The sequence below is a fragment of the Pyrus communis genome, chromosome 14 (genome assembly GCF_041283825.1).
Source record: "Pyrus communis isolate YQ-2024b chromosome 14, ASM4128382v1, whole genome shotgun sequence".
Taxonomy (NCBI): Eukaryota; Viridiplantae; Streptophyta; class Magnoliopsida; order Rosales; family Rosaceae; genus Pyrus; species Pyrus communis.
In genome coordinates this window covers 10,845,766-10,868,184 of record NC_142578.1, presented here as the reverse complement: position 1 = coordinate 10,868,184, position 22,419 = coordinate 10,845,766, and the positions used below count along the sequence as shown (strand labels likewise).

Sequence of the window (22,419 nt, the reverse complement as noted above, 5' to 3'; positions counted from 1 at the left end):
AGTCCTTGTGCATTCATTTCCTACGAGAAGAATGTTCCTCTCAATGGTCTCGTTTGGTACAGAGGATTGAATTGGAATGAATAAGCAACTACTTTCAAGGTACGTTGAAAAAAGGAATGAAAATTTTGTGGCCACTCGAAGGTAGAAGATGGATTACTCAAAAGAAAAAGTATATTCCAATCCTTCCCAAAATCCTCTATACCAAACAAGGTATATAGGGAATAGAACATAAAGCAAAGCATGTCCCTAGCGATTTCATTCCTTTTTAAGCACACACAAATCATCCATGTTCCATTCCCGGCTAAGTAGCTTTTACAACAATGCGCAAGCAAATACCCTTGTTTCTGTGACCGAGGCATACACCGCGCATTTTTGACACTCTGAGAATACTACTATTCACACTGATGGGTACGTTGAGCTTCTAATTTTCATACAACAAACGACAGTCGAGCCCATTTGGAAAGTGCCAGAGGCAGTGTAGCTTACTAGGCATTATCTGAAACGGAAGACCTAAGTTGCTTGCATCCAGGCTCTGGTGAAAGTTTTTCCGGCGCTGCCCGCTTTTGTCTCAACTGCGATGAAAAAGTCCATGAAAAACTAGAAGAAGGCTCTCTCACCCTCTCTCTCAATTATGTGTAAGTACGCATTCATGTGAAATGAGGAAACGGGACATAAAGTGCGCGGATGTAATGCCCATCACTCACCTTCTCTTCAGAATGCTGATACATGTGCCTCAAAAGGATATTCTTGGCTTCATTAGTTATCACTGCACAGGGGTTTAGATAGGTCAATTTCACATTGTCAAACAACACGATTTGCAAATGCCTACGAATATCAAGAGTTAAAACCACGTCCACAACAGATCAACTTCCACTTTTCAGGATTGATTTAAAAAAACTTAGCTAGAATGGACCTTTCTTAAAGAGTCACAATGATACAACACGGAAACGAAAATTAATCGACAGAAAATGCGAAAATAGGAAAATAATAAAAGACAAAAAAGATCGAGGATGAAACACTGGGGAAATACATTATTACCTTGATCAGGTGGCGGAAGAGTCCGGTCGTGGGTAGGATGGTAGGTTGCAGGTGTCATTTTCTACAAATAAATGGAAGCATCACTTCAAAGAAGAAAACACAATGCATTTAATTTTGATCACTTTATATCATAAAGATAACTCATGGCATCTTCTCGTTTTCTTTTTCTTTCTTTTTTGGCTGCTAAAAGAACAAGAAAATAGTAATTAGATTGATTATATCGCTTCAGTTTTTAAGATACATCTCCGAGTACCATAGGCACACGACAGGCTATAAATAATATTTGAGCTATGAATTGCCATCCTAATCTGGGGCGGTGACCAAAGGTACGTCCAACAGTAAAGCAGCAAGCAGTATACAGCTGTAATTAAACTGTTTATAATACAATTAGCAGAATATAAGCTCAAATGTAGACTAGTCTGGTGGTTGGAACAGAGAGAGAATTTTCATTAGATAGGCCCGTTTTACCACATCCACACTAACTCAAGCCAAACGATGGCTGATACCCACCAGAATGTGTGAATGCATGATTCAATATCATCATGAAGCAACCTTCTACCAAAAATCGTACTTCTCTCTATAAGGTGGGCAGAACTAGAGTTCTGACAAATGCTAAAAAAAGTATGAGATGTAAAGAGCACGTGTAATTTTCTCTGACTTACTATGAATCTATGTTGGTAATTCATCAGAACGTCTTTCAGTGATTATGTCCTACTGGCTCACAATGCCAGCTCAGTTGGTTTGAAACACATCCAGAATTCAGTTTCCAAGCTATAGCACATATCAACCATTTCTGGAAAAAATCTCAAGCACCAGATGTTTATGTTGAAAATTAAGCATAGTAGTGGACAATTCATCATGTGTCAGGCCCGACTTTTTCACACTCACTTCAAGTACCCTAAGATAACTAATCATATGTAATGGAGTTAGTTCCACCATATGTGAAGGGCCACGATGGTAATCTAAAAAGCACACGTCTTGCATTTTAAACTCGAATCAGGTCTCTCCACCCATTACCAATGGTTTTGGGTTGGTTGCTCCAACTCCAAGAGCTTCTCAAGAACTCGTCAATCAGAAGACACGAACAAGCACCTTATATCTGACAGGTTATGGGGACATTCTCTATAGCCCGTATTCAGGATGGTGAAACTAATGTGGGACACTCTTTAAATGCTAGTATTTCTAGCTTAAGTAAGAAAGCCAGTGAATCAGCTTCATGCAAATGGTAAATTAACCATGTAACTTCAATCCAATTGTTAAAAAATATTAGATATTGCATAGCTATGAATAATGCTTCTGATTTCAAAATTCATTCAAACTCTATAAGAATTGAGCAATACAGTACAGTATATCGTAACTGGAACAAAGCACCAATCTTGATAATTACACTTATATAAGAAAAATGTAATAACAATTCATTTATCACAAAGTCAAACATATAGCATAGCTAATGCATTCGTATGAGACATAAAGGAAAGCAAACGAAAAATATTCAAGACGATCATCCAATTCCAAACACTCACTTGCACTAACTTGACCAAATATCATCAAGCCGATTTCAGGATGGGGACATTCAACAAAAGTGGTAAATTCATGACCTGAAATTCTATATTTATAATCACACATAATTCATCATTAAAATGGCATTGCTGCAACATCAATTACCATAAATAATTAAATATAACACCAAATCTGCACAAAAATATTCCTACTTACGATTAATTATAAAAATGCATTTCACATAGAAATCCAATGGGGTCCATAAGAAACTTACTGCAGAAACCCAGAATTCCTAAACTTTAATTAAGCACTACCCAATTCAGAAAAAAAAAAAAAAAAAAAAACAAGAACTTTCACAAATAAACAAAACCTTTGCATGATAATTCAGCATGAAAAAGAAGGCGGAAAAAGGGGTTCGATTCAGAATATCAGAAAGTGAAAACTCACAGAAGGATTTGAATGATCAGACGGTCGGAGCTGGCTGAAGTTGTGAGGGTTATACGACGGCCAGTCACCGAACAAAGACCCCATAAAAAATGCACCTCAATCTAGGGACACCCGGGTTCTAGAACACGCTGGCAGAGCAGAGCTGCATCTGGTGATTGTTTGCCAGTTTATGTAGGAAGGGCTTGGAGGACCCTAATTCGATGTGTTTGTGCCACCGCTCCGCCCGCTGTCGTAAGTTGTGACAGAGGATACAAAACTGAGTTATGTTTATGTATATATTTGTTGGTAAAATTTGTCATTTTATTAGTGTAGGTAATTCTATTTTTTTTTTTTTTTAATATTTGTGACCTACTCGCATAGATAGATAGTAAAAAGGCAAAATTAGATAAAAGCGCTCCAATTATACACCTTATTAATTAAACATTTGTGGGTTTTTAACTTTTTATTAAAATGCTTTGTATTTCAATTAAGGTGCTTCTATCTTTATCCATGTCATTTTTTAATTCCAACTTATCATTTTAAGTAAATTTTAAAGAAAAGAAATGAAAATAAGAGTTATTTATATTGTAACTGATCAGATCTAAAATCCCTAAATTCTTGGAAAGAAAATAAGTTTGGAATTTGTGATTGAGTCATTATCCCAATAATTAATCGTTAAGAATTAATTAATTTTCAGTACAAAGTTTTAATATGAAAAATTATCTTTTTTTTAAGGGTCATAACATACCACTAGATTGTATGTACCAAAGTTAAGTTAACACATTATACCAATACCATGGTACATACTAAAACAAGAATAACATAACGTACCAAAATTAGTAATCTATAATGTACCAAAATAATACATACCAAAACTAAGATTATATAATGTACCAATTATGTACCAAGTTATTGGTAAGTTATGTTTAATACATATGTGCATTCATATACCATGTCCATAATCGGTATGTTATGTTTAATAGAATGTTAGTTGCATTTTTAGAATTTTAATGATATTTTTTATTTGAGTAATGAAAAGTGTCATTTGAAATGAATTATGGGATAATATATCTCCTAGATTTTAGGATTTAGGTGATATTAATTTGTTATTTGATTGGTAAACCAAATATATGTAATTTTTGTTATTAAAAATTAGATAAGAATGTTTGATCAAAAGTCTAAAAGCTATGAATGTTAAATCTAAGAATTTCAAAACTGAGGCACCTATATCAAAACATCCCTAGTAAAATGTGTAGAGTACATTTGAACTCAGTATATATGATGCACACATTTTTTGTTACAAGCAGGGAGGATGGATTTGAATTGGAACTCAAGTGCAATGATAAATGCATTTTTAGATGTGAATAATTTGACTTAATTGATGAAATTGTCGTGTATGAACTGTAGCCAGTTTGGTTTGTTTTTGACAAAGGAAAAAATGCAAACCATCTAAAACTAAAATGTATTGAAGCTTTGTAATCCTTTAGTTTGGTTACAATTTTGAGCTTATGTAAATTGCCTTGAATATACATATTTACTTTACGCATGTAGGCCTCGTTTGGCCGTATAAGACCATTGGATAGTATTAATAATATCGAAAGGATGTTTTGTGAGATTCATATTTAAATAAGCACTGGATAATTTAATCCAACCCCACTTATTTTATACTCCTCACACCCGCTAATTTATCCTGTCCAAAACTTATGTATTATTAGTCGAGGAGGAACTTTTTTGCTCACTCTGTACCTTTCGCAGTGCTCTCCTTCCACTCTTTCACATCGCCTGCTATCTCTCATCTAGATCCCAAGTTTGTCTTCGTGGTCTTCTTCTTTTTCTCTCTCCTTTACACACACACCCCTCCCACTTATTTCGTTTTCCTTCATTCTCTGAAACAAAACTTTCCATGGGTTGAAGGAGGAAGACGATGATTCAAATTCTTCCGATTTGAGCTCTTCAGAGGAGGAGGATCCGACGAGGTGAGGGATAGCAATTCAGATCTAGGCGACAAGGGGGCGTTCAATGAGGAAGGGGGCTGGGCTTCGACGAGGAAGCGTTCAATGAGGAAGGGAGCTGGGCTCCGGTGAGGAAGAGGAGGAGAAGGACAACGCGAAAGGGAGTTAGGCTCCGACGAGGAGGGTGATAGCAATTTGGATTTGTGCTAGATGTTTGATAAAACGTTGGTTTATTACCATTGAAAATATTTAATTTCTAGGATATTTTTTTTTAGTTGGTATGTGTGTGGATTTGTTTTACAAGGATCCTAAAAGTTGGATTTTTCCATAAATTACTATAATATTTTTGGAATTATGCTAAAATTTATCTCTATATTGGTGAAATTTTGTATCAACTGTATTTGAGTAATGTTGTATACCAAACACAATATAAATAACATGGTCATGTCTGATATTGCACTAAACGACCGATGAATTTAATCAGTATTAGTCGATGACTATTTATCCTATCAGACTGAAATCAATATAGTCTGAGCTGCCAAACGAAGTCGTAGTTCTTTATGCTAACAACATAATTGCGTTAAATTTGAAGTTTGGCTTATTTTTAACTACGCCCCCTGAAACTCTTTTTTTTTTTAATCTCTGTTTGTTTTCCGTAACTCAAAAGTCACAATTTTACTCCTTAAAAATCAAAGTTCGCTCCACTTTGCCCCATGAAACTCGATTTTGATCTCATTTTAGCCCCTGAATCTTGAAAGTCGTCTTTATAAAACTCAAAATTCGCTCCACATTGCCTTAGATACGCTAATTTCTTATGTAGGTTTGATTTGGTTGCATCAAACTAATCAATTTCTTTTTTAATTTTTTTTCATTTCTTTTAAACTTAATATTCTTTGATTATTGAATTTTAATGCATAATAGAGATTTATAATCAAATTTATTGCAAAGTGACATAGTCTTATTGAGTGTTGGGTCCTACATATGTTTTAGGACGTGACCTATAAGTTTTAGAAGAGGAGAGAGTCCATAAGTCAAAGTGAAATGAATTTTGAGTTTCGGTGAGTAAAATGACGACTTTTGAGTTTCAGAGAGTAAAGTAGCGACTTTTGAGTTATAGGGGGTGTAGCTAAAAATAGGCCTTTAAGTTTTATAGTAGGATTTTTTATTTTTTATTTTTTTTATTTTTAATGTCATATGAACTTATATTTTAAGCAATTTGTCACATCCCGACCCGGGCCCCCACCACATCCTGGCCTCGACTCCACCGTAGCACGATATTATCCGCTTTGGGCTTCGACCATGCCCTCACGGTTATGTTTCTGGGAACTCACGAGCAACTTCCCAATGGGTCACCCATCCTGGGATTGCTCCAGCCCAATCTCGTTTAACTTCGGAGTTCCTATGGGATCTTGTAAGCCTTATATGTATATTCTCATCTCTACCTAGCACGAGATCTTTTGGGAGCTCACTGACACACCCCGACCCGGAATGTGGTGGGGGCCCGAGTCGAGATACGACAAATTTGTCATATCAATTTTCTAAAATCATTAATTTGTCATTCCCCATAAGACACATTACTTGTTTTCAAGGTTATTTAAGATATTTCAACTTCCACTCCATCCCCTTCAAGATTTTTATGGACATTTTAAGTTTATTTCATACATTTAAGCTCTATTTTTAAACACAAACATTTTTTTTGGATGGAAAATTTAACGGAATTTGGGTGAGATGAAAAATTAATGATTTAAGAAAATCAATATGAAAAATTGCTTAAAATATTAGTTCATATGAAAAATAAAAAAATGTGTATAAATTCATATTACATTTAAAAAAAAATTTCTTTATTAAATTATGGAGTTATTGATCCTTGAGTTATGACTATATTAGATTATTAGTTACGAAATCTTGAAGTTTGATGACATATTAAATATTAGTATATTTCGACATACTAGAAAAAGAAAAATATATAGGAAATTATTTAGTTGTAATTTGATTAACAATGTCGGAAAAACGAAATCAAAATAAAAGGATTAGGTTGGGCTCAAATCATCCAAACTAAATTGTTGATTTGAATTGGTTCAGTTCGATTTTTTAAAATTTTTTTGCCTATTCTAAATCGAACCAAAAAGTTATATTGTGATTGGCTTAGTTGACGTTTTGGGATAAAATCGATCTAATCTTGAATGTGTTCATTCTTAGTGTTTATAGCCGATTGAGATACAATTTATTTGTGCAAACTGATTCAAGTCTAACCATTTTGACTCAAATACACCTTTTTTACATTTTAAGTTCAGTCACATTCTGGCGTGTTTGCTAATTAAGAATCGAAGTAAGCAAAAATTTGAACAAACAAAAAATGGGATAAAGCAAGCACTAGCTCCAAAAACCCATAAAAACAAGAAGTTGGTGACCCAAAACGACGTCGCATCTTGTACCAAAAACCGTACGGCCCCTCGGTCCCGCTATTAGGTTTGGAGCCTCCGCTCTGCAGCTTCCTTTTCTCTTTACTCCTCGACCTCCGGAACAAAAACAGAGACGGCTGCAGGTCGTGTCTGGGAGGTCGCCGGAGTCAGAGGAGCAAAACCCTAACCATGGCCTCCCCCGAAGCCCCTCTCTGTTACGTCGGCGTCGCTAGAAAATCCGCCGCTTTCCGCCTTATGAAACAAATGGTGCTCCTCTGCCTCTCTTCTGTATAATCCCACATGCTTTTCAATTTTTTGCCATTGTGATTGCTCCTTTTTTAATTAAGTAAATTATTTAATTTTTATTTTTTTTATTTTTATTTTTTGTAAATATAGGGATGGGAAGAAGGAGAAGGTCTTGGGAAAGACAAGCAGGGGATCAAAGGTTATGTCAGAGTCAAGAACAAGCAGGACACTACTGGTTTGGATTTCTCCTTCTTTTATATATATATATATATATTTGCATTTCAATTTTTATCAATTTTTTTTATTGTTTAGTTGTTTGGTTTGAAGTAAAAATCAACTTGGAAATGCCATTTTTTTATTATTTGGTTTTTGGTGAATGGAAACAGAAAAATTATAGGTTTTGGTTTTATGATTGTGTTGAATAGGTGTTGGTGTGGAGAAGCCTAACCAATGGGCATTCGATACGACCCAATTCGATAGTATCCTCAAAAGATTGAAAGTTGTAAGCTTTTTACATTTTTTTTATCGTATTAATTCAATCAATTTCAAGCATACTTAAAGCTTTCCCGACGTGTGGTGTCTTGTATTTATTTGTTTGTTTTGCTTTTGATTGGCAGCAAGCAGCGCAACCCAGCGATGAAGGTATGTATATGCCGAGATTAACTTAGTTGTTGTATATGAGGAATGTGAGGAATTATGATGTAGTAGTTTGAGGAGTATTGTGTTTGTTTATCTTATAGTTGCTGAGCCGAACGCCACTCAAGAGGAAAGTGATACTGAATTGCCTAGTGATGTTAAGGAACCTGTTGCCAAGGCTACTCGCCCACAGGGAAGGTTGGTTTTTAAATCTTTTAAATTATTGATTTTTCGTTAGATGTTTTATTGATGCTAAACCTTTTCTACCTGTTGTCTATGGATATCAGATATAAGAAAAGAGAACGAGGAAAGCTTGTCAATGCTTATTCTTCTAAGGATATTGAAGGAATTCTTGTAAGATTTAACCCTTGAAAATTATTATCTTGCAAAATGAGTATACATGTACCCGTATGTGGTTTATGAAATTTGGATGCATGGTTTCGAGTTCATAATTGGCACGCGTTTTGTCATTACTGACCGTGATTTTACATGCATACTGCAGGTCAGAAGGGCGGCGTCTCCAGAGATTAATTTCGATCTGGATGGAGAAGTAGGGTCAGACAAGGCATCTGAAATTCAAGTTATATTCCCTGAAGGTAATAAGCTGGACTAGATGTACATAGTAGGAAATTAATCATTTAGTATTTCAAATCACGAGTTTGACTCCTAAGATCAATGGACCCGATACCTGATTCTTTGTTTTTAGCATCACATTTAGTTAACTTTCCTTGGTTGTCGACATTTTCTGCCTGAATTTTGTTGCATTCCTTCTTAGGTCTTCATATTTATGCTCCCTAATGTATTTAAGTCTTGACTCATGAAAAGTTTTAAGGGGTCCCAATAGGAAGGGAGACACCCAAGGCCCGATCAAGTTTAGGGTTATCGATGAAACAATACCACCGAAACTCTTACATTAGGCAGACTTACTCTATTGACCTTTGTTGAGACTTGAGAATGCTCTTCAAGGTGACCCCATGATAAATATTTTGTTGAGCGCCTACAATTTAATGGTAAATTTGATAGAACACCTCAGAAACTATAAGTTTTATAGAAAAAACACTTCAAGTGATCAATTTAATTGTAGAAAAACCCTCATCTATCTACTTTTCATGCTGCAAATTTATTCTTAGTTGTGAAATTCCTTATGGTGTTACAAAGTAAGTTGGGTTTTCCTCTAAAGTTTTGAGTTTGAAATGTTTTTCGCCAAAGTGTGATGATATAAATTTCTTACATATGAAAAGGCCACAATTTACTATCACGTTCTACTGTTCAATCATTAGTTTATTTTATGTGGTTCTCCTTTTTAAAGTAGATTCTTCTGTGTAAAAAGCAAGTAAATTTTTGTAACAAGTTTTTATGAAATTACTCTTTTTTTCATGCTCGTGCTCTTTGGTTGCTTGCTTGAACCATGGTTTTGTGTAATGATCTTATCACATTGTTGCAGGAGAAGTATGCAAAGAAATTCCTCTAGATTGGTGGGGCCATAAATATGGGTTTATTCGCGGAGGTTTGCTTGGAGCAGAGATGAAAAGAAGAAAATTAGAAATGTCTCAAAATGGTAATGAGAGAAAAATGTTTCACGAGGATGATCAAGTAAATCTTTACAATCTTGTTCAGGTATGTACTTTCCTGATTGGATCCTTCATTAATGTGCATTACTGAATAGAGTTGCATTATCGGTTAGACGATCACCATGTGCACGTCTTATGTTTCCAGGATAAATCCACAACTGGAAAACAAGGACTAGGCATCAAGGACCGGAAAAAGAAAGTAGCTGGTTGCTACTTTGAGGGAAAAAAGACTTCATTTAATGATAGTGATGATGAAGATTCTGCTGATCTTGGTTCTTCTGTGAAACAAAAAGGAGATGAATCTTTGAAAACGGAAAGTAGCAACGAACCAAAACTGAAGCTGAAAAAGCTCTGTAAACAGCTCCTTCGTGAGGTGAGTCCTCCAAAATTGCACTTGTGATTCTCATAATTTCTCTGGCACTAATTCTATTCCTTGTCCAGACATCTGGAGAGTCATTGAAGCTGAAAACGTTGAAAGCTTTGATTGATGAACATTCATCTTCTGTTTTCTCCGACTTTTCTTCAAAGAGAGATGCTCTTGCTTACTTGAGACGAAAGGTACGTCACCCAAAAATTTTTAAGCAGTATTCTCATCCTAGTGCAAAATGAATTGTCTTAATCGGAACCATGTTGCATTACCAAATTCTCACAATATGGCCTCTATTTTAATTGTTTGAGCTAAGAATGGCCTCATTTGGTGGTTAGTATTGGATTGAATTGGATTCGGTAATTGACTAGAGTCAATGCATCTTGAAGCAAGAAATGGATGTCGTCTTCCAAATCTTGTCCAAATTGAAAGTAGAAGATGGATTGGAGATGGAAGTAAACTCGGACAAGATTTTAAAGTTGACATCCATATTTTGCTTCAACATACATTAAATACAGTGGCTAGTCCAATCCAATACAAATCAGCAAACGAGGCATATAATGCTTTTATTAGAGCACTGAGACCTTCGTAAAGTTAGGTTTATCTCATTGTTATTGAGGGGGTGCTTAGTCACCAGTAAATGGCAAGGACGCATGCTCTTTCCGAAATTGGAGTCTTTCTTTTTTCCAGTTTATTTTTCGTATCGTCTTGTCTACGCAAGCCATGAACTTATGGGTTGTGTGTGCAGCTGGAAGGCAGCAAAACTTTTGTGGTGGAAGGGAAAAATGTGAGTCTCACATCGAGGAGGGGCTGAAGATTTTGTTAGAAATATTGAGAGGTCATTCTTTTCCTTAGCCGATTTTGAGACTTAAGCATCATGATCTGCACATTGCAGATAAGTCGAGTTTATAACCAATATCATATAACGATCGCCCTTAGTACTGTTGCAGTAATCAGTTGAAAGAAAATCAAAGTGTCATTTTTAGTTCTGTTGATTCTATTTCGGTGAGAGGATAAGACTATTTTATACATTATTTCTAGAGTTGTTTTCACATTGTTATGATTGTTGATTGAAATTAGAAGATGCACTTCAGTTTTCTATTAGCGCTTTGGTTTCGTCATTCTCGTTCTTTTCTCGCCATCTCAAGGCGACAATGCAACCAAAGCCTACACTTCACATGGCTAGAAGCTCGAGTAACAGTGATGATTCTGGGTTTTCTTCTGTTCAGATGTAGTTGGCTTGCACAATTTTTCTTGCGATGAACTTACCCAGGTTATCGTAACCTTGAGAATACAGAGCTTCAATTTCTGCCCTCTGACCACTCTCAACCATCAATGTCAGCTCTGCCCTGTAATTCTCCTGCAATCCAGATATTTTTGGAACCTATTTCAGCGAAGTACCGAAAAACTTGAATCATTCAGTAACGTAAAAATACAGTTCTATGCGATGCAGGATAAACAGTTAACCTGCAAGATCTCGGATGAGATCAAGCTCTTAGCAATCTGGAGGTCCTTTGGTTTCAATGGAACTAAAGCTTGTTCGGGTATGAGCTCTAGGTCTTCGCCTCGCAGCCCCAACCACTTCACGTTGCAAGCTAAAACACGCCATAAACCGATCGACCTTGTAAGTTTCTTTCTACGTAAGAACAAATTGTTATTCAGCAGCAGGTAAACAGGAACCAGATTACCATATCTGTAAGCCTCCAGGCCCATCCCTATGCTTCCAAACTTGAATGTGCATAAAATAGCTAGCCCAGCTGGGTTCCTTCAGTAAATATCCAGAACATCAAAGCTGAGAACTCGAAATGTTAAAAACTGGAGTGTGACACGGAGAAAAGGGCATCCATACCAGTCAACCAGTGCTAAAATTGGCAAGTCGGGAAATGCTCTGCTCATCCGGTGAAGAAGAATCCTGCATTCAACAGTGTCAACGGCCTACTTAGTTCATAAAAGCGATACTGGGTATTTCAACCAAAAAGGAAAGCGATATTGGGGAGAGGGAGTCGAATTTAATTGCAGCCGAAGTACTTGAATGACGAGCACTTTGGGAAAATCTTTTAACCGCTTAAGCTGTAAGCCTTGAGTTCTGAGTATTTGCTTTCAGGAAGTAGAAATTTACCTTGTTGCTATATCCGGGTACCCTCTGGCAGTGATCAGAATGCTGGGAATTTGGTTGAACACGCGGTCCTCGACCAACCGCTGGAAAATTGCATGCTAAAAATATCCCAGTAAGCGAAAAACTATTGCAAAATTTAGAAGCTGGGGAGGAACAATCACAATCGTAGTAGAAATCGGAGAAAGTCAATAGAAAAGTACCTTCTCCACCACAATGATGTACCTCGCATCCGTTTTCATCATCAACTTCTCCAAGGAATTCAAGTCCCCAGAGATATTATGCCCCGAAAACCGACAGGCAGCACAGTCCACAACCTCTTGGTTTGGCTCCTGTTGCATGATTAATCTACTAATTAATTAAGAGTTAATAGAGTCGATTTCTCCACAGACATGTAAACATTTACAGATTGCAATGTGGATTCACCTGCAACTGCAAGCGACCAGCAACAAGCCCTCGGCTAGATGCCATGATCCCGAGACTGTAACGGCTGCAGCGCAGCAATGCCACCACATCTGCACTCGTATAAATTCAATTTTCAGCGTTCCATGTGTTTGAGGAGAGTACTGAAAGACTGAAACAAAATTGAAGTCGATACTGGTGAAGGGGTTCACCTTGGATAGTCCGATTCACCTGCGACTGAGACGAGAAATAATCCGGTGAATCGCAGAGCAACTTGTAGAAGAGCTCCCTCTGCGTGACCTTCTTATCCAGCCCCAAAATCCGAGAGCACATCGCCATCAACTTCCATACTGTCACAGTAAATTCTACATTACAAATCCAAACACAAAAAAGCTTAAATATACACAAATAAATATAATTAATTAGTAAATCAATCAATTAATTAACCTCTAATAAAAGCTCTGGCGGCGTTCGGCCGTGAGAGAGACCGGGTGCAGAGAGCGTTCGTCAGGAAAATCCACGAAGTCTGAGTGAGCATGCCTTGATTGAAGCGGCGGTTGCTTGATTTTCTGGTGACCTGTGGATTTTCAGTTTTTGAGTTATTTTCTGTTTGGTAGGGGAGAAAATGCGAATTGAAGCTGCGGAAAATTGAAATGAGGAGTTGAGATAGGTGATTACGAGAGGAAGGTCGGAGATTGCGGGAGCCGGAGAGGTGAGGATTCGGAGGAAGTTGAGGACGGCGACTTGGATTCGGGCAATGGCCTCCGGCGGAGCGAGGATGTCGGCGTAGCAGAGCTGTTGATCGGAGAAGAAATTCAAGGAGGATTTGCAATCGTCTTCCATTTTTTTTGGAATTTGGGGAAGCGGGTGCCCTCTTTGATCTTTCACAGATATTTGAATTATTGGCGCGCTCGATAGATATTGATGGGGTGTCGTTTTGCTGCGCAGTTTGATACTCCAGCCTGTTTGTAACGACCCATTGGGCTAAAGATCTTTTTATTTTTCGGTAGCGTTTCCGGGCTGTTTCACTGCTCTCATTTTTAAAAAGAAAATATGTTTGATCGCGTTTTATAAGACGCGGACTACACTTTACGGACTTTAGGTGCGGACCATACGTTGTGGATTTTAGGTGTGGACTGAATAGATCCGTTGGATCAAATCTGAATGGCTGAAAACAAATCCATCAAAATGAGTTTAGGGTGAAATTGTGTCCCAAATAACCCATCATTAATTAAAAACGGTACCTGCAACTGTTTTGAAAGTTTGGAATTTAAACTCTCCCTCTCCCCGACAACAGTTACTTTAACGCAACACTCCCATCTCCCGTGAGCCATTTCAAATTCTTTCTCGTTGAAAACTTTGTTCCCATTTGAAAATTTCCTTGTCATTCGAAACCATGTCGATTTTGTGTTGTGCTTGTTGTCTCTGACCACACTGTAGTTCCACACAAAAGTTTAGAAAAATCAGGCAAGTTTATTCGAGGTTGTCCAGTCGGTTCCACATAAAGGACGTGGTGCTTGATTGATTGGAGTTGGGTTTAGAGTCATTGTGTGAGATCCCATAATTTTATATATTATTTAGAGTTATTAGAATGAACTATAGTTCGACGTTATGCAGGTAGCAATCAATTATCACATAATATGTCCCATTTTAAATTATTATCTTTTTCTTTAGCAGCCATGTAGGTTACAGGAGGTGGCTTAACAAGGCCATGCAATATGAGGTAATGTGATGTATTAGGAGTGAATAAGCAATCTAGTTGCTGAGTGTTCCAAGCTATAATTTGGACGTGGCTTCAAATAGCCTTAGGTGGCTGCACCGTATCATTAATCCTTTACTGGGTTGACACCTTGCATAACTAGTGACTAAGATCTTAATACTACAATAGGTATCGCGAGGAAAGCATACCTTCATACACACGTAAGAGATTACGGATAGGACTTCATATATTTTATTGTATATTTTCCTTGGTCCCTAAGTGTTGGAGCCAACTTTTCCTACTATAAATAAGAGTAGTGCCGTATCATTTTTCCAAACGTGAGTACACTGAGGAATGTTACAGTTTGCATGCAATGCATGCAAGTTGTTAGAGAGAAAAAGAAATAAAGGGAGTTAGCTAGGGTTGGTTATGTGGGAATCGGTATATAGTTCTCTTGCCAAAGCTTGGATTATCAAGGTGAGTGGTTTATGTAATGTGTTTAAAAGTTCTTATTTTCGATAAATGAAAACCACGAATTATTGTGGGTTTTATCTATTTATAAATCTCTATCTATTTCAAGTCAAACATGTTGGATTTGTTGAAATGTTTTGGAGTTATTATATATCGTGATATGTGGATTATTTGGAAATGTTCATGGAGCATGAGAACTTTAGTGTTGCATTAATCCGAGGGATAAATGTAAACTGCATATGGGGACAATAGGGCAGATGGTCATTAGGGGTCACGTGGTGAGTTACAATTTATGAAGGATATAATGGACACGTAAAGGGATGATGTGATATGGAATTATGTGGCTAAAGCATTGATATTATTATTCTATTTTATAGTGTGATTAAAATGGCAAACTTGACTAGCATATTACATATTCTACTCATTAAGCGACGGTGGTTGTTGCTCACCCCTCACCTATTATTTTACAGATGAGTTATTTGGCAAGACAGGTGTTAGAAGAGCTAAGGTTGGGATTAAGGAGAAGTTTAAGGATTTTAATTTAATATTTTTGTACACCGTGTAAGGATTTTGGAGTTATTTTTATAAGAGGAGTTTGTTTTTTCAACCCGTGTCAGTTTCCTTTTTATTTTTGAGCTTTTAACTCACATTTTGGATTCGGATTTGGAGTTATTTTTCCTCCGACCCCGGGTCCAGGGCGTGACACATTACTTCCTCAGTACTCCTCATACTTCATACCCCAAGGTAAATTTGAAATTTGGTGAGTTTGGAAATTTGGAACCTTAGATATAAATTTTTTGTTTCTGTAAATTTGATTAATTAATCTAGTGTTTAAGGTTAATTATGCATGTTCGTTGATGAAATTAGTTGAAATTGGTGGATATCTGTGGAATTTTTGGGTCGGATGCGGGCTTAAGAAATGTTGTTGACAAGTTGTGTACAAGGGCTAGGTCGTTCACTTTTGTTTTGTTGAAGTTTTATTGTTGAGTTGGGAATGATTTGTGTTCATGAAAACTTTGTTAATTTTCTGAATTAACTTGATATTGCTTAAGTCCTGATGCTTTGTTTACGGTAGATGTATTGTTATGCAAACTTATTGACAGGTCGTGTTAAGAGTATACATTGTTGAACTTGGCTGTGTTTAGAGTATATATTGTAGAATTTGGTTATGTTGAACACTTGTATTGTTATGTACAGGAGATGGCAACTTAGGGCGGTTTCAAGTAGCAACAAAAGAGGAAGAACCGTATAGGGGAAGGTTAACAACCTTTCTCAACCAAGTCATGTGCTAGGAGTCATGCGTCAAAAGTTTAATGACGCACAACTTGCTGCCTTTAGGGCATCATGCTTTGGACACTTAGAGCATGTCAATAGATTGGCCTTCAGTGGCTAATTGGTGCATAAATTGTCGCTTCGTAGAGTGGATAATAAAGGGGTGAAAGACCTAGAGGGACTCACGTATTTGATAGGCTATGAAGGGACCTAGTTTACGAAGAAGGATTTTCACCTCATTATGAGTTTCGTTGTAACAAATAGTGGATGCGGCAAGGGTTGCTCCACCCTTGCCGTGACCTTGCCTTTCTCCTCTTCTTTGTGCAACAGCTTTTCATCCTCCTTTTGGATTGATTTGGGTGGTTGTGGGGTGGTTCCAACTTCCTTGCCATTTCTTAATGTGACAGCATTGGCGGTTTCAAATCCTTCTCTTGGATTCACAATGGTTGAATTAGGCAGTTTGCCTTGTTCTTTAAATTGACCCATGAACTCCGCGATCTGCCCCCTTTGCTTCTTCAATTCATCCACCTCTTTAGCTTGATTTTGCATCTCTTTGGCTTGATTTTGTACTCTCTGCGTCAAAGAGGTGAGTAATTGAATAACTTTATCATTATCCAAAGACATACCTGAATTTGGTTGAACCGGAGGTGGTTGAGGTTGCATTGGTGTGAATCCCTTTGAAATATCCCAGGGGGTGGTGGACGAAATCCTCCTTGTTGTTGAGGTTGTTGAGGCTCCCTCCACTTCATGTTTGGATGATCTCTCCATCCTGGATTGTAAGTGTTGGCGTATGGATCATATTTTGGCTGAGTTTGACCTTGAAAGCCCACGGCATGGGCACTTTACCATCCTCCATTCTCTATCAATTGAGGACATTGCTCAAAGGGGTGTCCTTGCATAGTGCACACGCCACATACACTTGCTTTTTGCACTTTGGATCCATCAACAACCTGTGACATAAGAACAATGAGATTAGCCAATTGAGATTGAATTTCAGAAATTGCACTTACCTCATTCACTTATGGTTGCTGCCGTGGGGTGTCCCTTTGTCCAACTCATTCGTATTGTTATGCATTCAAGGCTCGGTTTGCAATTAAAGTCTTGTCATCAATTGGTGTTTTGTCAACCAAAGCTCCTCCCGTTGATGCATCTAGCATTTGTCTCTCAATTGGAAGAAGTCCTTCGTAGAAATATTGAATTAGAAGCTCTTCTTTCATTTGATGTTGAGGGCATGATGCAACAAGAGTCTTGAAACGCTCATAATATGCTGGAAATGACTCTCCTTCGTTTTGTTGAATGCCACTAATTTTCTTCCTCAAAAGAATGACTCTTGAAGTGGGGAAGAATTTTGCTAAGAATGCTCTCTTCATGCTTTCCCAAGATGTGACAGTTCCAGGTGCTAATTCATAGAGCCAATCTTTAGCCTTTTTCCAAAAGAGAGAATGGAAAAGCTTTCATCTTCAAAATATTCCCATCCACATTAATGGGTGTCATACTCGAGCATACTACTTCAAATTCCTTTAAATGCTTGTTTGGATCCTCTATGGACATCCCATGGTACTTTGGAATGTGATGTAGCAAGCTAGACTTCAATTCGAACTCATCGGTCTTGTCTTGAGCTGCCTTAGGATATTGAATGCATAGGGTTACGACATTGTCCAATCTCGAGGCTGAAAGTTCCTTGATTGTTCGATTATCTGCTACCATGTCTTATTCTTCTCGAATTCCCTTGTCGTGACCTCCTCTTCCTCTTCTAGTTCTTGTTCTTCAAGCTCAGGTTCAGGGCTAGGTGGATTAAATTCTTGTTGATCCTCTTCCTTCTCAAAGTCCGCTCAAAATCATCGTCCAAGTCCAAGATATTTGCACAAACAGGTTGAGAGCTTTGAGTCATAAACTAGTACCTAAAAACAAGAAAACAAAACAAAGTCAGAAACTAAGATTAAAAGACACGAAAAAGAAACAAAAAGAAACAACGGGGGATTAGCAAAGTTGCTAATCCCCGGCAACGGTGCCAAAAATTTGATGTGATATCAACTAGCACTCAAATAAACCCTCTTATTAACAATTGTAGTAAATATGTAAGTAGGAATCGTTCTAGGTTGGGGATTAGGAGGGATTGCTAATCCACTCTAAACTGACTTAAAAATACAAAACTAGGCTTAAGAACACTTAATTAGACTCAAAGAACTCAAAACAAACTAAAAAGACTCAAAACAGCATAAAACAATCAAAAAGACTCAAAACAGACACTAGGACTTTAGACGAATTCTAACTTAACTTTGACTAAAAACACTAAAGGAAACAAATATAAACAGGTTCTAACTAAGTAAACACGAAATATTAAAAGGGGGGGGGATTGATTTTGATGAACTTAAAGTAAAACAAACAGATTTAAAGACTTAAACAACTTTGGACGAAATTAGGTGAATTTATGGGTGATCAGCTAGCTAGAGGGTCATTCTCCACACATGACACACTTGCATACAAATTGATTTTCAGTTGCTTTTCCAATAAACCATGAACCTCAACACCCCAGATTAACCGTGAATAGCACTAATTAACCCTCAGATTTTCCTTACGTCATTGAATTGGATGGAATACGCATCGGTAACCAAATTATTCTTCAATAGTTCCCTACATGAACAACATAATAGAGATACAATCAAAGATCATTAAGCTTTGTGAAAATCATAAGCATTGACAAGGCATTCATAACTATGAACAACATGATACTCCTGCCAGGAATTTACTTAACACGATTGTGACTAGCAACCTCCACTACTTATGAATATAAGTTCATAACGATTATGTGAAACTCTCTTATATTCTAGCATCAAATTCATGCATGAAAACTAAGTGTGCACCCTCAATCAACATACAAGAATAAGTTATCAATCAAGCAGTTAAGCAAATTGCATTCATGGTTTATGAAATCACAATTGGAAGTAATCAATTCTAATATTGCAAATATAATCATGGTTTCAATGTCTCCTCTAGCCAAAATGAGTTTAGCTCCTCATGTTCATAGCAAAACAAAGAAAACTTAATTAAACATTGAAAACAAAAGATTGAATACACCTAGAAACGCTCCAACAATCCAACAATCTTGAATGGGAGGCACGGCTCCAAGCTATCCTCTCTCCTTCTTCTTTGCTGCGGCACAAGGTGGTTGTGTATGAAATCTGGTGAAGGATGGATGGATGGATAGGTTGGATGGTGGTGAAAGATGGATGAATGAATGGTTGTGAATGGATCTCTCCCTTTTTGTGCGGCAGATTGTGTATATAGTTTAGGAAAAAGGCATGGCATTAATTAAATGTTTTAGGAAAGATTTGGACTCTAAATCCTCAAGGAAAAAGGGTAATTAAATCAAAATCCAAGAGAGAAAAGGGAATGAACGGTGCGGCAAGGAATGGGAACTAGGAAAGGTGATGCCTTGCATGGCAAGGGAAAGGGAAAAGAAGGTAAAGGTGAGGCATCCCTCTTTGACTGGGATTAGGGTTTCTAGAACTTATATTTAAGTGTCCTAAATTAATTAGGAACCCCCCAACAGCTGGAATTTAAGTAGGAAAAGATTGGGATTGACTAAGTCAACATAAGGAAGTTTGACTCATGTTTCCTTCTTTGTAGTTGATTCCTTTTCTTCCAAGTCTTGAATTAATTTCTTCCATCTCTTTAGTAGATTCTTAGCCTTTCTTGAACTTCAATTTCATCCATCCACCTTGCTCCATGCATGTGCTATCCATTCCAAACCCAAAACTGCTCCAAAATGCTCCAAATTGCACTTTCTTGCCACTTTAGTCAATTGGATCTACAAACACACGAAAATAACTTAAATCACTATAATAAATAGAAACTAACCAACTAAATGCAAGGAAATAGACTAACAAAGTTACATAAATATGCTCCTATCAGGTTGAGCCTTCCGACATTAGGCTTTTGATTTAGCATGATCATGAGAAATTTGGTTTCGTTGGAGAGAGTAGCAAGGGTAAGTGTAGGAAGGGCAAAGGTAAAGTGAAGACCGTCTTCAAGAAAATGAGCAAAAAGATTTCGGTGACTTTTGTTAAGTTTGAAAGGGCTTTTAAAGAATGCGGAAATGAGGATGATGCGTTGCAGATGAGGCTGGTATACTTTGCCGAGACTGTCTTGATAAGGGCGAAGAGTAATGTGGCTGTGAACCTAGGCTACTCCCATCTTGTAGAGGTCATAGATAGGTTCAACAGTTGTTCATGGGGTGCAATATCCTTTGAACAACTACAAGATAACCTCTCTTTTGCTGCTTCTATGAGAGGGAAAGGAAGAGTGGATGGTGAATGTGGAGGGAGATGAGGAAGAGGAAGAAAAAGGCAGAGGAAGTAAGTGGATGCAGAGATCAGTGGGCACAGAGACTCGAGTCGCCCTCCAATATCTTCATCGTTGTTTAAATTGTATTTCTTTCTGAGCATTTTCTTTCGGGACGAGTACGGTCTTGTTTGTATACTAATGTTATTCGTTTCGGCGTAATGACTTTGATATAATTCATTCATGCTCAGTGTCTTGAACATTTCTATATTCAGTCATTTAAATTTTCCTTTTTAATATTGGGCATCAGCAGTAGGAAAAAAAAAAGTCAAAATCTAATCATTCACTTTTAGTTTGTACTTTATTGCTGCATACTTTCACGGTTTATTGTTGCCAAATTGGTTCAGCAGTCATTGTTTATTGTAATATTATGGTGTTATTGCAGTCCTTCCCCATTTTCTAATTTTTAACAGCTTCTTGTGTCAAATCTATTTAATGCATTTTCTTCATGCTAAGGATGCTTTTTCTTATGTTGTCATGTATAATAATTACCGCTTGTATAACTTTTGCAGGATATTATTGAGGAATGAGAGTAGGATAGGATAATTGTATTGTATAATAGAATACTTTTGTATAACCATTGTACTTATACATTTTTTTCATTACCTATCAGTGAAGCATTATTTTTGAAACAATTTTTGTATTTTTCAATTTATTATTATTTTCTATAAATTAAAAGTCTCAGCCGACGAAGTTAATTTTGTCGGTAGAGGACAACTGTCTTGACGAAATATCTTTGTCGGCAACATCTCTTGTTGGCAAAATGATGCATTTTGAAGGCTTGAAACACCCTCTACTGACAAATACCTTTGTCGACAAATTATTTTGTCGAAAGTTATCATGGTGACGGTACAGTTTGATGGTTGAGATTTGTTGCCTTAAAACTGAGCTGATGAAATATAAAAAATTGTCTAGAAAGGTGAAATGGCCGATGAATTTTTTGGTCGGGAAAGACTCTTTACTTACAAACTAATTTTATCGGTAAAGTCGAAATTTCTATACTTCATTCCCTTTCGAGCTCTTCCGGTTTTATATGTGAGGAATGATGTTCATTGACTGGAGTTCTTCGACTTGTAGTTCTCCATATTATGGATTTTTCTTTAAGTTTTATTATTATTTTTGTTTTGAAACAGACGGACAAATACGGATTAGGCAAGGTTGATGTGGTGTGTAAGTAAACAATGTACGGTGTATCTTAAGAGTGAGGATTGTAAGGACAATATAAGAAAGGGTATGGGATGTATTTAGATAAGTTGTAATTAAAAAGTAGATGTAAAGTATATTCATTAATATGTGGATGTATTCAATAATGCTTGGATGTTTCAATAAGTGTAGATAAATAAAAAAACCTTAATAATATATATATATATATATATATATATATATATATATATATATATGATCCATACAATACAATACAAGGACATTGTATTGCTTAGCCGTTTTATTATTACCCGCTGTTATCGATCTTAAATTATCCAAACAAAGAAAAGATCTTACTACATTCATAACAATTTATCATCATTCATTATTATATATAGTAGTATATATAGTGGTACATATTATTAGATAAGAACAAAGACCAGTTCAAACTAGGGTTTCTCAAATCCCAGCGAGCGTCCTTTGGTCCTTCCAATCCCGCGTGATACGCGTAAATATATTCCACAAACCCCAAAACCAAGAGCGATATTTCGAACTAAATTCGTAACTTCCTAGGTAGCTGGTAGTTTGGTTGGAAAAGGATGACCCTATATGATATATAATAAAAGCGAAAAGTAAAATTTCGTAACAATGAAATGATCCTGACGGTGGTCATATACAGTGAATCGGTGATGGTGGTCCAAATTACAAGTTGCCAATATTCTCGAGCTATCTTCCCTCCGCTTAACGTCATATTAGCCAGTTGCTACTAGCCATATCACTTGGAGAGATGCTCTTTAAAGCAATTAAAATACAGTTTTATTGCCTTTTTTGTTGACC

The 22,419-nt window shown here is 36.9% G+C and overlaps 3 protein-coding genes across 3 annotated transcripts; 1 reads left to right on the top strand and 2 right to left on the bottom strand.

Annotated features, from left to right (window-relative positions):
• Positions 1-123: 123 nt before the first annotated feature.
• On the bottom strand, positions 124-3,228 carry LOC137713576 (DET1- and DDB1-associated protein 1). Its single transcript, XM_068452890.2, has 4 exons — positions 2,986-3,228; positions 1,039-1,099; positions 705-766; positions 124-572 (listed from the first exon to the last, which is right to left on the bottom strand). Exons 1-4 carry the CDS (start codon positions 3,067-3,069, stop codon positions 486-488), a joined length of 294 nt encoding a protein of 97 aa, XP_068308991.2. The 5' UTR covers positions 3,070-3,228; the 3' UTR covers positions 124-485.
• Positions 3,229-7,242: 4,014 nt separating this feature from the next.
• Positions 7,243-11,242, top strand: LOC137712976 (D111/G-patch domain-containing protein). Its single transcript, XM_068452193.2, has 11 exons — positions 7,243-7,585; positions 7,715-7,799; positions 7,990-8,066; positions 8,182-8,206; positions 8,305-8,398; positions 8,488-8,554; positions 8,703-8,796; positions 9,645-9,817; positions 9,917-10,144; positions 10,213-10,329; positions 10,887-11,242. The coding sequence occupies exons 1-11, from the start codon at positions 7,508-7,510 to the stop codon at positions 10,950-10,952; spliced, it is 1,104 nt and encodes a 367-aa protein (XP_068308294.2). The 5' UTR covers positions 7,243-7,507; the 3' UTR covers positions 10,953-11,242.
• Positions 11,202-13,624, bottom strand: SPO11-2 (sporulation 11-2). Its single transcript, XM_068452195.2, has 10 exons — positions 13,332-13,624; positions 13,101-13,230; positions 12,866-13,003; positions 12,678-12,766; positions 12,455-12,583; positions 12,258-12,352; positions 11,988-12,050; positions 11,827-11,903; positions 11,606-11,733; positions 11,202-11,498 (listed from the first exon to the last, which is right to left on the bottom strand). Exons 1-10 carry the CDS (start codon positions 13,494-13,496, stop codon positions 11,364-11,366), a joined length of 1,149 nt encoding a protein of 382 aa, XP_068308296.1. The 5' UTR covers positions 13,497-13,624; the 3' UTR covers positions 11,202-11,363.
• Positions 13,625-22,419: the final 8,795 nt, after the last annotated feature.

Excerpts from the sequence above, each read along its gene's own strand:
- SPO11-2 (XM_068452195.2), bottom strand. The coding sequence starts at position 13,496 with ATGGAAGACGATTGCAAATCCTCCTTGAATTTCTTCTCCGATCAACAG. Across the intron at positions 13,231-13,331 it reads CAATCTCCGACCTTCCTCTC|GTCACCAGAAAATCAAGCAA; the intron begins GTAATCACCTAT and ends GAAAATCCACAG. Across the intron at positions 11,904-11,987 it reads ATTTTAGCACTGGTTGACTG|GAACCCAGCTGGGCTAGCTA; the intron begins GTATGGATGCCC and ends TATTTACTGAAG.
- LOC137713576 (XM_068452890.2), bottom strand. The coding sequence starts at position 3,069 with ATGGGGTCTTTGTTCGGTGACTGGCCGTCGTATAACCCTCACAACTTC. Across the intron at positions 767-1,038 it reads TCTTCCGCCACCTGATCAAG|TGATAACTAATGAAGCCAAG; the intron begins GTAATAATGTAT and ends ACCCCTGTGCAG. Across the intron at positions 573-704 it reads ATCAGCATTCTGAAGAGAAG|TTGAGACAAAAGCGGGCAGC; the intron begins GTGAGTGATGGG and ends TTTTCATCGCAG.
- LOC137712976 (XM_068452193.2), top strand. The coding sequence starts at position 7,508 with ATGGCCTCCCCCGAAGCCCCTCTCTGTTACGTCGGCGTCGCTAGAAAA. Across the intron at positions 7,586-7,714 it reads TCCGCCTTATGAAACAAATG|GGATGGGAAGAAGGAGAAGG; the intron begins GTGCTCCTCTGC and ends TTGTAAATATAG. Across the intron at positions 10,145-10,212 it reads GTAAACAGCTCCTTCGTGAG|ACATCTGGAGAGTCATTGAA; the intron begins GTGAGTCCTCCA and ends TTCCTTGTCCAG.